General features: G+C 51.1%; 2 protein-coding genes across 3 annotated transcripts in view; one reads left to right on the forward strand and one right to left on the reverse strand.

The window, feature by feature from the left end:
- The window catches only part of niban2a (niban apoptosis regulator 2a), a 37,935-nt gene extending 30,847 nt beyond the window's left edge, over positions 1-7,088 (reverse strand). Inside the window, exon 1 of the mRNA XM_018732891.2 lies at positions 6,864-7,088. Coding sequence (XP_018588407.1) covers positions 6,864-6,918 — 55 coding nt within the window. The 5' untranslated portion in view covers positions 6,919-7,088. The remainder of the gene's footprint in view (positions 1-6,863) is intronic.
- A 2,463-nt stretch (positions 7,089-9,551) lies between these two features.
- stxbp1a (syntaxin binding protein 1a) overlaps positions 9,552-18,080 on the forward strand; it is a 35,414-nt gene continuing 26,885 nt past the window's right edge. The window contains exon 1 of one of the 2 annotated variants that reach the window (XM_018732932.2): positions 9,552-9,897. In XM_018732932.2, coding sequence (XP_018588448.1) covers positions 9,861-9,897 — 37 coding nt within the window. In that variant the 5' untranslated portion in view covers positions 9,552-9,860. The remainder of the gene's footprint in view (positions 9,898-18,080) is intronic. The other variant, XM_018732933.2, reaches the window with a different exon arrangement.

An 18,080-nucleotide genomic window follows, 5' to 3' on the forward strand; every position in this document is an offset into this window, starting at 1 on the left:
ACACATAGACAAGGACACAACCAGGGCAATTTATAGTCACAAATTCCCCTGAAACATCTTTGGGGACTGTGGGAGGAAACCAGAGCTCCTGGATGAAGAACAGGGGGATCAGGCAAACTTCACACAGACTGCGCCAGACTCGAACCCCTGTCCGCACCCAGAGCCCAGGAGCCATCCCGAATGATTAGTGTTAGTAAGACAGACTGTTAACGGCACAAAAGCACTTAGATGACAGATTCACAAAGGATTAAGTCATCGATGCATCATCGATGACATTTTCTACCGTGTTCCCATTTCCTTGTAACGGAAAACAACCAGAGCGGAGAACGAACTTCTCCCGGTATGTCACGGGGTCACAGCCAGGGCACTATCCCACAACTACGCTGATGAGGCCAGGGTATGCATGACAATGTCCTCTGCCCCCCCCTCCTGCTGGACGACTCTGGAAAAGTCACACGATGGGGTGCTATGAGCGCAGGCAGTAAGCTGACGACTTCCGTAACACGAAAAATTAGATATTAAAGAGCAGCTCCACATAAGGTTGCGGAAGGAGGCCGAGTCAGCAGCTCAAATAAACCCGCATTATTTGTGTACATGTGGCCTAAACACACACCCAGCGAGTCAGTGTGTGCTTTTAGCAGGGCTCATCAACATATGTGTGTATATTATCGTCTGCACACACACACACACACACACACACACACACATTTTCAGAACCGCTTGTCCCATACGGGGTCACGGGGAACCGGAGCCTACCCGTCTGCATTTTTCATTAATTACTTAGCAGTCAAGCTTAGCTGAGTGAATTCATAGCCCACAGGGTACCCAGCTGGTTATCTTATCTCCCGGACTAGTCGAGGCCGGCAGACAGTCCTCTCGCACCTCGACGCACTCCGCAAACTCGGGGACCTCGCATCTTGTTCTTTGCTCGGGAACGGGGTGATGTACAGGGGGTCCCGCGGGAGGGAATCGCTGCCTTTAGAGCAAACGGATGGAGAGCGTGTCCACACCTTGATCGCTCCTGCAGGAGTGGACTTAACAACCCGGTACGTTCCATCTCCACCCAAGAAGGTTCTGGGTGCCGACCCCGCACGCGGGTTCATCCTCGAAATATTCTGCTGGGATGAGAACCAGGCTCTGCGGTCAACAACCGTGTGCCCTGTTTTCACACATCCAGAGGTGTAAGGTGGAGCAGCAGGTAGCAAAGTGCTTACAGCTGCTGTAATCGGATCTGAAGGTTGCCGGTTCGAATTCCACCTCTTACTTAAGTATGCATGATCAAGCCCTACAAATGGGTTGATCATAGCCAGTAGCTACAAGCCACAAGCCACTTTTGTGAAAAGTGTCGAACAAATAAATGTAAGACATCACAGGGGGCAACAAGCCTGCAGAACAAAAGCCCTGGCCGTGCCCTGACCAGACACACACAGTTAAACAGTGATTTGGTCCTCTAAAGACAACATCCAACCTTCACCGGGCAGAAAGGCAAGGAAAATAGCTCAACTGCTGGTCAGAAATGAAGGCTTGAAATGATGAAAAGCAACAGGAAACAGGGTTTTTTTTTTTTTTTTTTTTTTTAAATAAAAAAATTAAAAACCTTGGAGTCTTGTAATGAAAAGGCCAAGTGAGAAAATGCTGAAAGTTTGTGGGGGGATGGGCAGCGCACCCTTGACTCATAGACGAGCTGGTTTAAAGCGCACTTCCAAAAGGAAAACACACACTACAAATGTCTCTGATGTGTTCAAGAGCCACCTCACTGCGTGTAGTTTGCATGTTCTCCTCATGTTCACATAGGTTTCCTCCAGGTGCTCTGGTTTCCTCCCACAGTACGTCACACTGCTCCATTGTATGAATAGGAAAATGACCGTAGGGAGTTTACTGCAGTGTGCATAACACTAAGTGACATTAGGACAAAGTGTCAGTTAAATACTAGCTGATTGTCACTAAGCGGCTTTGGAGGAAACTATCTGCCGAATGAAGAATTGTAAACGTAGAGACTCGCGGGGGCCCGAGCGCACGGATTCGTTTAGCACAAACCTTTGTCTACAGTAGTTTATGACGCTAGATACACTGCTGTAAGCTGCTCATCATTCGTTACCTATCTGGCCACACAACAAAAAACAATTTAAGACACACAAATGGAAAATTTCAGGTCACCCATCCGCGTTAAACATGTCCCGAAACATGAGGGTGGGAGGAAACCAGAGCAGCTGGCAAATTCCCATGCAGACACAAGAAGAACACGTAAACTCCGCGCGCACTGAGCCGGAGTGGAACATCTACCCGAACGCACAGCTCAGGAGCTGCGAGGAACCGGAGCTGCTACTGTACCCTTGAGGAAAGTGTTTACAGTAAACACTGAGGTGTAGGAACAGGATTTAGAAGTGAAGACTGGTAATGTCACTTTGGGCAAAACCAATTTATGTAACACGGGTAGTTCACCAGCAAACAAAAGCGGCCGAGCGCTCCCTGTGCCTCGGTCGACGGAGACCAGGTCAGCACAACGCAGGGCCTGGGGATGGTGTGCCCAGTGGAAAGCACAGGGTAGGACACGGTTATACACACACACACACACACACACACGATTTATGGCGTACATCTTCAGTGAGTGAAAAGCAAAAGAAATGAAAGGGAAAGAAGCGTGAAGGTGCGGTCGCACAATGGTTCCCTTGCCGTGGAAGTACCTGTTCTCCACCCTGCTGGAACACACTCTGGCAACGGATGCCTGCCCCACACACACACACACACACACACACACACACACACACACACACACACAAAGGGCAATCCAACCCCATTCCCAGGAAGATAATCTCTCTCCATCCACAAACTGCCAAGCGGGTTGCGACAGGAAACCCATTCCCACCTGGAGAGCATCCAAAAACACCTCGCGTGGCCGTAACGAGGACTTCGGCAAGACGGCGAAATCCAGCCTCAAACTCAAACCCAGCAGCACCGCAGGTGGGCGACCGAACCATAAACGGTCAAAACCGGAATGCGACCGTCGCTCACTGCCGCCGCTCCCTGGTGCGGTCGGCCGAGGCCACGACTACCGGCTCCTGCTCTACGACCTTTACTTCTCTACATTTATTCATTTAGCCGACACTTTTCTCCAAAGCAACTTATGCTGTTGAGCTATTTGCACCGATTTAGCCGTTTAAATGGGTAATTTTTACTCTGTCAATTCAGGCTTCGTACACAGATTGGGGCAAAATCGAGGCAGGATTCGAACCCACGTCCTTCAGTCTACCAGCTAACATGTCTCCATGGTGAGGAGATGGGGACAGGCGGGACACCCCGAGGACGTGGACCCACACCCAGCGGCACCCAGCGGACGCCGCAGTTCCGAACGGGAACGTATCGCAGGTCTTCCCGTCACTCGAGAAAATATGAAAGATGGGCTGCAAGCCAAGGCCTGCGGTTGGGTTTGACCACAGCTAGATTAGCAGTAAGAGGACTGCACTGTGTCAGGAGTCCACTTCGCCGCCGATCATCGACGACGCGCTTTCGCGACCGTAAACGGAACGACTTCATTTGAAAATGTGGCGCTAGGAGGAGATGCGGTCGGCCGGGCACGCCTCACCGAGCTCGAGGCCCGCCTGCGATCGGCGCGGGAAGCACGGTACAGACGCGGATCGAGGAGGAGCTCGGCAGTCGGACGCACCCGGCAAGGGGCCACCGTCGTTGATCGTCCACCGGTCGTGTCCCAGACAGCTTCGCATCTTCCGTTCCCGTCCAAAACGTTCATAAAGCCCTCACGAAGCGTAGCTCGCCCAATGTTCCGTTACACCTTTCAACCAACTCTGCCCTTGGTCACGGTCACAGGTTCTACACATCTTTTCAGAACTGATGGTCTACAGACCTCATTTACCTGAAATGATACCGCTTGTTTTTAAACTGCTGGAGTGGGAATTTAATATTCTTTGCTTTGCATTATATTGTCGAGCATTTATTTCGCATGGTTGGCTGGATCTGACCGGGTCCTGCTCTCTGGCGGGTCTGGGGTTCGAGTCCCGCTGTGGGTGCCTTGTGATGGACTGGCATCCCGTCCTGGGTGCGTCCCCTCCCCCTCCAGCCTTGCGCCCTGGGGCTCGCCGCGACCCCTCTTGAGATAGGCGGCTTCAGCCAATGTATGTGTGTGGGGTCATCGTTAATCTCATGCGTTCAGATGTCGGCTGCGGGGGACGTCGTGAAGCCTGACGGCAATCGGGTGAAGCAAATATTTAGAACATTAAAAATTTACGGTGATAAAAGTTGGAAATGGGTCACATTTGACCCAAACACAACCAGAGGGCTACTTCGGTCGCACGGTCCAGACTTGAGGAGTCCCACCAGGGTTGACCGAACTGCTCGAGCAGCTCTCGATGCCACCATCCCCAGGGCTCCTGAAGGTGTTCAGAGGCTCACTGAATAAGAACACCGGTTCCCTTTGCTCCGTCCGCTGGTTCGGACCCCCCAAGGTTCTGGGGGAGGAGTGGAGCCCGAGACTCCGGACACAGAACGAGCCGACAAAACCAGACGAGCGTGAAGTTCCGGCGGAGCTTCTTCCTTCCATGTCCTCGGAACCCGCATGAGGGCTCGTTAATGATCATCTCGGGCATAATATTTTCTTCCTTTGCTTTGTCTACAAGCCCTCTGCACCTCACGCCTCCCGCACATCCCGAACAAAAACAGAGTCCGTTTCATCCGCAATCTGTAGCGAATCCGGCTCTGCTGGCACCTCTCCTTCTGCTGGGACAGGGAGTAAAACAAAGACTATAATTGGGCTTCTTCTGAATATCCTGTGACGGCTGTAAAAATTGCGGGGCGGCACAGCGGGTAGGACCGGTGCCTCGCAGCTCCTGGGCTGTGGGTTCGGGTTCGGATCAGACTCGGCCTGCGTGGATTTCGCACGTTTGGGTGGGTTTCCACCGACGGCAGCCGCAACCCCGGCAGACACGCGGTCCAAAATTGCGCGGTTCACTTGTGCGGTTCAGCCGTAAGTGAACCGCAGCTCCAGAACCAGGCCATGTTATTACCATCAGTCCAGCGTTTCGGGGGTAATGGAGGGCTCCCGCTTGGGTTTCCGCTTGGGTTTGGTGCTGGAAATCATTTTAATCGCGATTACAGGGCGAGGTCGTCTTGCCCTTTCTAAAAATGCCTCCTTGAAATAAACCCTAAAAGAGCGCAGCTGCACGGATTGCTCCAGCGCACGTCGAAACGTTCAACTCGCACGGCCATGAGGAATTTGCAGACGGATTTTATACATCGTTTGGGGAAGCATGATGAGTTTGTCCCGAGAGCCTGCAGATGCACCCGTTGGGTTGAGCGTTTCACGCTCTGCCCAGGATTCGACACGGTCTTCGATGCGGTTCGTGTTTCCGCATCGCAGCCGCTGCCTCCCTTCATCACATGGTTCATTTTAAACAACGGTCAACACAGCCTGCGCCCGCAAAGGGTGTAGTATCCGAACGTGACCGCTTCCGATGAACGGTGATGACCAGCGTTTGTTTTCATAGCAACAGCGGTCTACACACGAGGGTATTACCACAACAGCCCCGAGCAGTCAGCAAATCACAGCCAGGCTATTAGCACTGGTGTCATAGTGAACAGGAAACACCCCCCAGGTCCACAGAACCCAGGGAGGGGTGGGGGGGGTGATCTATACAGAGACAAAGGGGTCACAAGAAAATGCATTTTGGTGCACAGTGACATGAGATGAGGATTTGTGTCCCATCCAGGGTGTACCCCCCTGAGCCTTGCGCCTGATGATTCCAGGATAGGCTCCGGCTCACCGCGACCCTCCTTAGAACAAGTCATTGAAACCGGATGGACGGATGGCTTCATGTTCTGCTTCGGAACCACGTTCATACGTCCACGTTTGCTCTGAATAAGGCCACTCTCACTTGAACGGGGGGGTCGGGAGGTGCTTAACCCAGTTGTTCAGCCTCAGTTTTCACACATTTCTCACACTCAGGTATCAGCAGGAAACATGACTGGAAACCAGACACAGCAATGCGAAGTCATTCAGGTTTTTAGCCGTTTTAAAGCCCTCACAGAAACAAGGAGCACCCTGGCCATCTCGCGTTTCACCTGTCATCGTCACTAAGGCAGCCGACACCGGGTGACAATGGAGGGTTAGGGTTTTTCGGAAATAACTGTTTCTTCCAGAGGAACAGCACAGAGGGAACAAGCCGCCGCTTCCCTGTGCTGCATCACGCACCGTGGACAGAGCGAACACTGAACAACAGATCAAAGTGGGGAGATCATATAGTGTGAGTGACAGAGAGTGTGTGTTCCACTGATGTGTGGATGAGTGACCCATTGTAGGTAGTTTGTTTAGCTGTGCGAGTCTTCGGGTGCTCTGGTTTCCTCCCACAGTCCAAAGACATGCTGTTCAGGTTCATCTATGACAAGCCACAGAGTGTGAGTGACAAAGTGTGTTCTACTGATGTATGGATGAGTGACCCATTGTAAGTAGTGTATCTAGCAGTGTACGTCACCTTGGTGAACAAGGTGCGTGGGCTGATAACGCTACATAGAGTTCATTGGAGAAAAGCATCTGATAAATAAATGTAAATGTAAGATCAAGTCATGTTCTGCAATTAAATAAATCAGGTAAAAAAAAAAAAATATTATATATATTATGTACCTCTCAACAGGTATAGTCACCTGCAGTCAGTTCCACGTGTCAGACTACGAGGAGGAGGGAATCCGGTCCGACTGGATGTCACTGGCTCCTTAACCACCCACCAGGACTCCCTTCCTAAGCACCAGTAATCCTTAAGCAACCCGCAAGACTAAGCAACTCCCAGGATTCCCTAACCCACCACTAGGTCTCTCTCTCCCCCCAGGAGAACTACTCACCAGGGCTGCTCTCCTACCTGTGATCATCTCCCTCCTGCTCTCGTCCAGCTGAGAGGAAACCACGTCCCCCATGGCGACCAGGTGAGCTGCGGACACCTCACACCTGCAACTGATTCCTGCTTCACGTCCCCCGTCAGAGGGGTGAGAGAAACGATCAATCACTGATCAGTCAACGTCAAGCTCACGATCAAAGCCCAACTCGGATGGTGCGCAATCGCCCACGTGTCCGCCCTTCTGCCACCGGAGCCCGAACCGACTGGGAAGCGCCCCGTTCGGCACCGGAGTCGCTCCGCACCGAAGCCCCGCCCACACCATGTGGAGGACACGCCCACCAACGGTAGGCTCTGCTCCTATTGGTCAGACACGCCCGTCACTGTATGACACGCCCATGAGGGCGGGACACGCGGCGTGGATCAAAGCCTTAGATTATAATTAAAGCTTTAAAGAAAGTAAATGAACGCAAGGCGTGTGTGGGAGAGAGAGCGAGAGATGGCAAGGGGCCATAAAATGTAGGAAACGGAGCAAATCATAAAAAATGAACATTTCACGGCTCATTTGCGTTTAAGCTCTTTATTCATACGGTCAATTTAATACTGGTCAAATTATAGAGGTCGTTTAGATTATGACAGGGGGTGCAGTGGCGCAGTCCTGCTCTCCGGTGGGTCTGGGGTTCAAGTCCCGCTTGGGGTGCCTTGCGGCGGACTGGCGTCCCGTCCTGGGTGTGTCCCCTTCCCCCTCTGGCCTTACGCCCTGTGTTGCCGGGTAGGCTCCGGTTCCCCGTGACCCCGTAAGGGACAAGCGGTTCTGAAAATGTGTGTGTGTGTGTGTGTTTAGATTATGACGTCTTCGTCATTCATTGGAATTGTTTCTCACGTTACCATCACTGTGCACTGAAGTGGCCTGATTTAACAGGACTTTTAAATTTTAAAAGTTACATTTCTACACCAGGACCATGAAGACTACCTTTTTTTGCAAATAGTTCTGAAATCCGCTCTATTAACACTTGTTAACAATCCAAAAGGACCCCGTTCTTTCCAAACAAGGCCACTACAGTACAACAGAAAACGGTCTTTCCATAAGAATAGCAATATTTTGCATAGTTGCATACTCAGTATGATACAGTATGATACTGTAAGCGTGCCAAGCAAACCGTTATTTAAATTAGAGGAGCGATTTAAATTTTCCCACTCTTGTCATGACGTCACTGCAGAACTGTGCGCCGCTACAGAACGTTTGAGACCTAAAGAGCGATGTTCTTTCTGTCCAGAGAATGTTGGTGACGCAAGAGGTGACACGGGTCACACCCAGTTCCCGCGTGTTCCTCCACACCTGGGATTTTTAACCCCCCCCCATTATATTGCCATTGAGCAAAAAAGTCTCCCTTTTTAAATCATGTCCACATCCTCAATCACTGTGCCACCCACTGACTACCAAAACATTGTTGCATTACATTATTTACAGTCTAATAACTGATTTTGGGAAACAGGCCCAACTAATTTACCCACTGCATAACTGCAATGGAAAAACCTCATACCATTTTTTCTTCCACGAAATTGTGTTTAATGTCCAGAACCCCAGTTAAAAACACATGCAACTGCTGCAGAGTGGTAAATATGCACAATATATAAAGATAAGTAAAGATGAATAGAGTACAGTACCGTAGCGGTCTGTTGTTAATGAGTGCTGCCACCTGCTGGTGGCTTATAAATAGCAGCCTTTTAAACGCTATGCTGTCAGACCTTTACATAATGTGCTGTACATGTTGGTTACCTTGTTGATTGCAGTTCTCTTATTCTCAGCCTGTAAATATACACAGCGAGGGGAAGCCATCCGAGTAGCTCAGTTGCTTTTAATATTAAACTGAAGGAATCGGAAGCGCCGAATCAAAACGTTCTCAGCGGAGGAATCGAAAACCGCGACAACACTGGCCCCTAGTGGTCAGCACGCGAACCCGCGTCCACTCGGAGGAGCGAAAATCAGAATAACCGAGTAATAGCAACAGTAAACTGAGCAATGCACTAAAAATTGAGAATTTGAAATGTTTAATGTCCCTATTTACTGGCCGGACTGGATTATGACATATCAGTGCTGGTCGGTCCAGGTTAAACACCCAGCGCAGTGGCGTGAGCGCAAAGAAACAAAGTTACAAGATCAGTTTAACTGGGTAACTGACTGGTTCACTCAAGCGGATTAATAATCATGTCCACATGGACCGAGGTGACGGTGTCCATGTCCACATGTGCTAAATCCGAGGAGGTGATCAAGTCGCTCCGAGCTCACGGACGAGTCGGGGCCTCTGCATTCCCACGATCCACGCGGAGCAGCAATAAATAACGCAGTAACAAGAGTGTCGTCCTGGATCGGACTCTTCGTGACCCGCCCGCGCGGGTTATTATATATATATTTTTTATGCACCGCGTAGTACGTTATAATAATCGCAGTAGCAAACCTGGCCCGGCGTTGGCAGAATTCTGTTCATTATTTGAGAGAAACAATTATTCCCCGTTATTTATTTAGTGTGGCGAAAAGCTCCCGCTAAATGACAAACGTACGTGTAAAAACGGCCCACGCCCCTTACTGAGTCCAGTGCAGAGGATTAGAAATAAACTCGCCAAACGTGCGCGTTAAGATGCGAGGGGGGGGGGGGGGAGGATGGAGCTGGAAATGCGGGGGGCTGCATCTCCGCAGTGTGGCTGGAGGGCGCGGGAGCGAGCGTGACACGGGAGCGCGCGCTCGACGGTGCGCGGCGCGCGTGTCCGTGGAACGGGAGGCGGGGGGAGGGCGATGGAGGCTCGCGCGGCGACGCAGTGACGTCCCTCCCCGCGCGCACCTCCGCAGTCCGCTGCGATGCACGAGCTGCGCACTCTCCCTCCGCCAGAGACGGGAGCGCGCCGGGGGTAGAAGGAGGAGAACGAGCAGAAAGAGGAGGAGAAGCGGGAGGAAGAGCGAGAAAAACAGGGAAGAGCGAGAGAAGGAGCGAAGCGAAGGAGAGCAGCGGGAGAGGAGGCGGCATCATGGCACCGGTCGGGCTCAAGGCGGTGGTGGGAGAAAGTAAGAGCCGCTCCGGGGGACGTGGGGCTTCTAGCGCTCCCTCTGTGAACGCGGGTGGGGTCCGAGCGTGGCGACGGTGGCGGTGGCCGCGGATGCTGTGTGTGTACGTGTCCTCCTGCGGGATGCGGCGGTACCCGTGGCGTGGGCTCCGTCTCCAGCGGTCGTGACGACGGCGGTGATGATGATGATGAGGATGATGATGAGGATGAGGATGTTGATGATGGTGATGATGGGGCTGTTGATGAGGTGTCCGCGCATCAGAGGCGCGCGTTCTGTCTGCACGGAATGTGCCGTGAATGAGCCGATCGGGGAAACGGAACGAGATCATGAGATGCAGAGAGAGGGAGAGGGATGATGAAGGCAGAGGGATGAAGGCAGAAACGCCCATCAATGATCTCCTCGGCGGAGATGATCGGAGCAGGAAGGAAGCAGCGGCGATGCGGCGCTCCGATGATGATGCGGGACTCGGAGCCTCCTCTTCCCGAACAAAACGTCTCCTGGTGTCGTGTGGGGCAAAACAAAACGGCTGTCCTTAATCACATCTTGCCTGTACAACACTTTATATTGTTGATCACATGATGACATGATTTATTCGTCTCGCCCCACCACCCTCCACCATGGCACCATCCCCTCATAATATTCCCCCACATTAGATTTATATATATAAATGTACACCCACAAACACGCGGACGACCTGTATTTATTTACACGCATGATGATGATCATGTAAAGGCAGGTATTTGCGATTTACCGAACTGATGCACCTTTTTTCCGTGTTTTTTTTTTTTTTTTCTTTTAACGTAATTGTCGTTTTAATTGCGACTCCGAGGTGGAAGCAGCGGAAACGTGTCACAATGAACCGCTCGAGAAATCCGAATGAAGCGAAATAAATCGCGGTATAGCGCTCGCTCACTCAGCCAGTCAGTCAGTCAGTCAGTCAGTCCGCCGTAACGCGACGGCGCGGTCACGTGACACCAGCACGCGAATATAAATTCGATCATTAGTCGTAATCATTGCGGGGATCGATAACTGTAGGAGAAAAAAGCGAGCCGCTCCTTTTATATTATATAGGCACGCGCTGCCGCTTTGATTTGTAACACTCTGCTGTTTTCTGTTACTGTAAATCAAATGTTAGTGTGTGTGTGTGTTGCAGTGATGTCGCGTTGGAGGATTAGTGGGAGCACTGACTGATGCACTTATTTCTTACTGGTTTATTTAATAAGAAGCACAGTGAAGACAACGGGGGAAATGATGAAATTATTTTGTATATATTATCAATTATGGTGCTGATGCTGCATCATCTTAAAGCACACGGGGTGAAATAATGCAAAAGAGCAGATAATAATAATGGTAAAAAAAAAAGAAAAAAAAGGGAGTATGGAGCAGGTCCAGTGCCAGGCTGGAGGTCAGTGATGTGTCAGGTGTGCTCATTCGCAAGCTCAAAATACTTATTGTATCCATGGCATTGGTGCAGGTTTTAGCGCAGATACATCACACACGCAGTGTTGGGGCCTCGCAGAGCGAAATTCTGTGCATCGATACATGTGCTGACATCCTCCTTACTCATGATGATGGGCGTGCGTTTGGATGCATGGGGGAAAAGGTGCGAAACCCTGGGGCGCCGAGGCCGGGCGTGGCGTTGGACCGCGGTTGCGCCCTTCCGTTGACCCGGGACCCAAAGGGAACGTGCGAGAAGGAGGACACGTGTGTGTGTGTGTGTGTGTGTGTGTGTGTGTGTGTGTGTGTGTGTGTGTGTGTGTGTGTGTGTGTGTGTGTGAGACCAGCGGTCGGTGTGACGGGAGCCTCTGCGTAGGGCTGCGGAAGCTGAGCCCGGAGAGGCCGAGGGAGGAGGTGCGCGATGGGAGCCCCGCAGTCTCCGAAAACATTAAAACCGACCTGTGCGTTCGGCAAATGTGCGTATGTAGAAATTCGCAATATGAGGCACGTAAGGGCTGGGCTCGGAGGCACCTCTCCGCTGCGTGTTGCATAATCGCCGCGAGGTAGGCAGGTGCCCGTTTTTTTATTGGCCGCAGTGACGGTCAATTTTGTACGAAGCCGAAAGGCTTCGCGAGTAAAGGAGCCGCCTTCGTGCACGATGGCATTCTGAAACCAAACTCCTTGGCTGTGCCGTGCCCCGAGCGCTCACACGTTCGCGCGCCCGTGTACGCAGAGGACACCCTCCCCCGTGGCAGGGGGCACATCAGGTCAGCGCCTTACGGTGCTTATCCCCGTACAGGCTACGATCGTGCGGAAAGAAACGAATGAGCTGCGGATGTTGAGTTCCGGGCCTCTTTTCCGCGAAGCGTCCTCGCCGAGGTCCGACGTAAGGCCCGGCAGCCGGAAGCGGCCTTCGTGGCGCTCGAGTTCCGCTCCGTCGCGCTCCTCTTCTCCCAGTTCACGTGAGCCGCCGTGTCCTCGTTGTGCCGCTCGGGAGGTTCTTATGTCCGCGGATGGACACGTTTGATATCCCTCGCGATGCACGAACCGCGGGGAAGGTGGCCGCGTCGGGTCATTTCGGGCATACTGTTTCGATGGTGTCCGCGCGCCGTTTTCACGGCCGGACGCTCGTGTGAGAAACGCAGTAGAGGCCGATGGCAGGGATAACCGGAGGGCCATTTGGGGAATGTTACGGCGCCGTGCGGGGTTTCCATCGCGACAGCTTCGGGACGCAAAGTGACGGCGTCGGCACGAGGTGCGTGAACTGGGCTGCCTGTGACTCCAGCCGTAGTCCGCGGAGGTGCGTGACTCTTCCGTTTGAACACCGAGGACAAGCCGTTGCGACTGAGCGGATTGCGACGGGATGGTTGCAGGGTCCATTCCCAGACTGAAAGATCTGTGTTCCGGGGGGGTACAGATTTAAGTTATGTTAAAGTCGTGGGTTGAAATCAGCTGTTACACACGGGCGGTGCGGTTGCAGTTCGTCAACCTCGGCCTTCCGGTCCGTTGTGCCGGCCTCGGATCCTGAACGTGTTTGGCCCCGTGGGGATCGGACGGTGCGTGGGAGGTAGAGGAGGGGCGTTGACCGCATGACCAGGTGCCTGCCGCATTGATTCCTGAGCCGCGGTAACGACGCGTCGGAAACTCGATCGCGCGGCGGCGTATGGCGACCCACACGGGTCGCATCTGCGGACGAGCGGCAGGATAAACAGGTTGCGCGCTGGACGCAAAGCAGGCAAACAAGCAAATTAGGCAGCCCGTCCTTCACAGTTACGTGCAGGTGCGCTTCTCTGGGGTTGGTTCCGGTTGGGGGTTGGGGGTGGAGCTTCGCACTGGTGACTTTGGTGATGCTCTCTGACTGTGCCAACCCCACCCCCCCGCTGGTATCGCATTGCTGGGGGGGCAGGGCTGGCACACGCTAGCTGTCCTGAGGGGAGGAGGGGGGTCACCTTGTCTTCCCTAGCCTGTGGAGAATTTGAGAGCCCCGCCCACTTTTCCCCGCCAGGTCAAAATAGATCCCACGAGACAGGGCTCCTTCCCAAAAAGGTGGGGGAGGACGGAGTCCTGAACGACGAAAACCGTCCCAAGCGTTTCCATCCACTATTCGGCACTTTCCAAAGATTAAAAACTGGGTCTGACGTGTGGAACCCGCACTCACTGAGGCTGCAGATTACGGTTAAGGGCGGCGCCACTCCAGCTGGGTGGTGTTGGCTGAGGCATCCATCCCCCCGTAGGTGTTTTTTTTTTTTTTTTTAAATGCTTAGTGGGAGGAAGCCGATGGCCAGACATGCAAACAAGTCCCTGGACCTCGGTGAAGGTGAGCGGCACGAACGCGGGTGAGAGAAGCGGAGCGGTGTTGGGGGATGGGTGGGTGGATCGAGGGGCATTAGCTCCGGTCCGTTTGGCCTGATGCGCAGAGATGTCCTCGGCAGCATTGGACTGGGCGGCAGCGATGTCTGCTGGGTATTGTAAAATCAAAATAATCAGCCTTGCCTGACTGTTTGAGGCTACAGGCACCCCCCCCCCCCCCCCCCATAAAACACCCAAATCCCAGTCCTTATCTGCACACACCGGTGGCGAGTGTGTAGGTGCAACGCAGTCGATCTCCACACTGCGGACCTGCATTAATATCCCGTGCAAAAGGCAGACTTAGACGTTTAGCATAAAAACTGGGTCCGTTGGTCTGGAAATGCTGAAAACCTTCATCCTAGAATCTGTTTTAAGTGAAATATTTATTTCATTAATTTAGCCGACTCTTTTCTCTTACGGTTAAGCTATTACAGCGATTTACCTGTTTTTACAGTCGAGCGCTCTTTACTGTATCAGTTCAGGGTGAGAGCCTTGATCGGGGTGGGAGGCAGGAGGTGGGATTTGCACCTGCGACTTCGCGGTCCGGACGTTGCAGCTGTAACCACTGCACCACCTGCTGGCTCATGAACAAAATGGTCATTTTCAGTGAAATTAGTTACGGTGACTCAAAGCGTGTCACAGAGAGAGAGAGGATGAGAGGCTTTTAAATGTGCACTAAGATGGGGAGGAGAAGGAGTCTCAGTATCCTGAGCTCCGGTAACTGATGTTGCCTTAAATTTGGTTGTTGAGTAAAACAGGGTTACAGGTGTCAGCAGTACTGTGGTGAAAAACTTCCGTCACAAAGGAACGCCGACAACGCTTTCCTCTTCCTTTTCTATCCGTGACGCCCTGCTTTGCATAATTACAGGCGGTATTAAAATGTGTCGTGCACGTGCATCGTTCTCACAAAGGGAGGGGAACGGGGTGAAAAGCAACGGTGTGACAGCGATGGCCATGGCAAGGAAAATGGCCGCTCCTTCCAGGACTACATTTCCCAGAGGGCCACTGGGAGGGACATTATCGGACGACTGTCTGTCACGTGCCGTTGCCATGGATGTCAAAGACATGGTGCTCAGGCTTTATATTCAAACCTGCACAGATGTACGTATGGTGCCCCGATCCTGCCCCCCTCCCCGCGGCCTCTTGACATATGGGCCAAAGGGGCGTGACCTTTCACGGTTCTCTTGTGGCCACACGCAGTTTTATGACTTTGCAGTGGAAACGAGGGGGTGCGTAAGCTTGCGAGACGAGAAGACCGGCACTCGGTGAGCCCCTGGATCCGTGTCACGGCGGCCCTGTGCCAGACTCAGTCCTCTGGGTCTCAGCACTGCTGTGATACCGCGGTATCCACCCTCTCCTGGGTCACGTTGCCCGGATCTATAGAGAGAGCAGGAACATGTGCCACCCTCAGGCATCTCTCCCTCTATTCGTCGCTACCGTATAACACACAATCTTTGTGGACCTTTCAAAGCAATATGTTAAAAAATTAATTCTGATTTTTTTTTTTTTTTTAAACTGTTACTACTCAACTGCTATGTTCCTCCACCTCTGCCCGCTTGGTAGTTCCACACACACGGGATCCAAAAGCACAAAGCTTTTCATTTTGCCTCCGATGTGGTGGAATGGCCTCCCCCTCTCACTCAGAGCTGCTGAATCCCTCTGCATTTAAGAATGGTCTCAAAACTCACCTCTTTTGAACTCACTTTTCACATGACCTTGTAAGTGCTTGATAAATATTTAGTAATTTTTAATAATTTGTTTAATAATTGGAACCCTATATATAGATACTCGCGTAATGTACACTGGTGCATACAGTGGTATGTGACAAATTGACCGTGCTCTAGAATCACGTCCCTGCATCCAAATCGACATGTACATTGATTCATTTACCTGACACTTTTCCCCAAAGTGACTTACAGTGATAAGGTGCTTACAGTTATTTACCCAAATCTCTCCTTCTGTTATGTGTGATGCACATTTTGTTCTGAGATGTAAGTGGAGAAAAGTGTCTGTTAAATGAATGAATGTAAATGTAGTATTACATCCACACACGATAATACATGTTTAAGTGTAATTACATATCTGAAAGTATTGAACAAAACAAGCACCATGCATATTTCCTGAAACTACATTTGTAGTTTTCTAAAAGGGATTAGGGGGCACAGTGGTGCAGCAGGTTGGACCGGGTCCTACTCTCTGATGGGTCTGGGGTTCAAGTCCCACTTGGGGTGCCTTGCAATGGCCTGGTGTCCCATCCTGGGTGTGTCCCCTTATGCCCTGCGTTGCCGGGTTAGGCTCTGACCCCATATGGGACAAGTGGTGTGTGTGTGTAAAAATGGTTAAACACTGATATATTGCTAGAGGTTGTCTTTTTTTTTTAATTTGGACTGGCTGGCAGTTCTGAAGACCTGCACATAGGAGATAGAGCTGCGCTAGAAGACAGTAATGAAGACTGTTTGAGAGTACTGTCATTTTTTGATTTTTCACAAAAAAAAAAACAGGAGCTTCATCCTGTTGACGGAAGGAAACAGTGAGCAGTTTGTTCCGGGGCTGATGATCCCAGGGTCACAGCTTGCAACACCATGGATTCTCCACTGCTGTTGGACTACAGTTTGGTCAGCTGTCCTGTAGATAGACATGCAAGTGAATTTTTTAGTGTCTTTTATTCATTTAGCTGATGCTTGTCTCCAAACTGACTTACAGTGGGAGGTTTGAACACTAAGCTGTTTACACTGATTTACTCATTTCTACAGCAGAGTAATTTTTACCATATTAATTCACAGCAAATACCTTGATCAAAGGTACTGCAGGAGGAGGTGGGATTTGAACCCAGGTCTTATGACTGTAAAGGTATGGCTCCAACCATTATGCCGCCACCTGCCGTGGGGGATTTCTGATGGCAGAGCTTTCCCTATATCCCTCACGCTGGGGGTAGGACTGCGCACTGAGGCTTCGGTTTGTTAATCTCAGGATATTATGACAGCAGCTCCGTCTGAAGCGACTGTGCTTCCCGCTGCCCTGGGGTGCCTCTGCAGTGGGTGTATAATAGAAAATGAGGGAAAAGAGAACTGCGGCGCGTTCGCGTCCGTTCCTCACGTCTCCTGCAGAAGGAGAGCTAAACCAAAAACCATTTGCATCGCACTTAAAAACCTGGTGGACATTTTATATGGATCCATGAACGGTAGATCATATTTCTTTGTTTCTTCAGCCCTGGAGACATGAGAATGAGCACTTTTAAAGGGGTTCATTTAGGGTGACTTAAGAGAAGGTGTGTTGGTTTCACGGGTAGCTGTTATTATGGGATAGTGATTAGGGGACCATAATGGGGAAAAATGCATTTTGCTTTAATCCAGTGTAAAAGTAGCCGTGAAGTTCTGCAGAAAGGTTTGATCACCCAGTGTGACTGTTGGAGGATTTTGTAACATGGAGTGTGGGGTAGTGCACAGCTGCAGGGGAAAACAGTGTTAACCAGCTAGGGAAACACGTGAATACTGGAAAATGTAATATACATTTAATTGTATACTGTATATAGGTAATGTATATTGTATAATTGCGCACAATATACATTACCTGTGTTTCAGTGCTTACCGCAAAATTCCTGGCCCATCATGAGATAGATTAATTTCTCTCTATATTTGGCATCCCTGTAACTGTACTGTTAATAAAAAAAGATTTGCAGCGTATAGTATTGAGTAACGCTTAAATGTTTTCCTAAATTCTAGAAATGTTTCTTTTATTTCAACAATGCACTTTAAAGTAGGACCCTAGTATGAGAAAAAATGTGTTTGAGCTGTTGAAACAGGTATGATGGCAAATGGGGGGTGCATTCAGAGGATGGTCTCGTTCCCGGGGACTGCGCAACATCCCCGGGGGGCCGTTGTCGACATGGAGTGAATCTAGGCCGTACGATTGCAGGTGGGACCCCGCGGCTCGGCTGGGCAACGGAGGGTTAAATCCGCAGCTCCTGCTGCATCAGCGTCGCTCTGTTTGTCAGGGTGGGGGGGTTCAGTCGACCGACTACGTGCCGTGGTAATGCGTGAGCCTCACCGTTGGCTTCCAAAGGACATCGTCACTGTGAAATCACAGCCGCAGCATCTTCACTGCACCGCGGTACAATAGGTTCCTGTTTGTAAAATGCAGCGGCTGCACAACAAATTATGTTCCTCGACTGCAAAGAGCAGAGCAGGTAGAGGTAAAGCGGCGATACTTAGAACAAAGGCTACTGAGCGGCCTCCATGTGCTGCATTTTGAAATTCGGTTTAATTTGGTCTGAATAACCGCAGTTGCGCTCAGCGTACCTTCTGCATCGTATCCGTATCGGTTTGGTTAAAATAATCAGCACGTAATAACTGCAATAAGCTAAAGCCATTAGATAATACGATTAATATCACCTCCAG

The sequence above is a fragment of the Scleropages formosus genome, chromosome 6 (assembly GCF_900964775.1).
Source record: "Scleropages formosus chromosome 6, fSclFor1.1, whole genome shotgun sequence".
NCBI lineage: Eukaryota > Metazoa > Chordata > Actinopteri > Osteoglossiformes > Osteoglossidae > Scleropages > Scleropages formosus.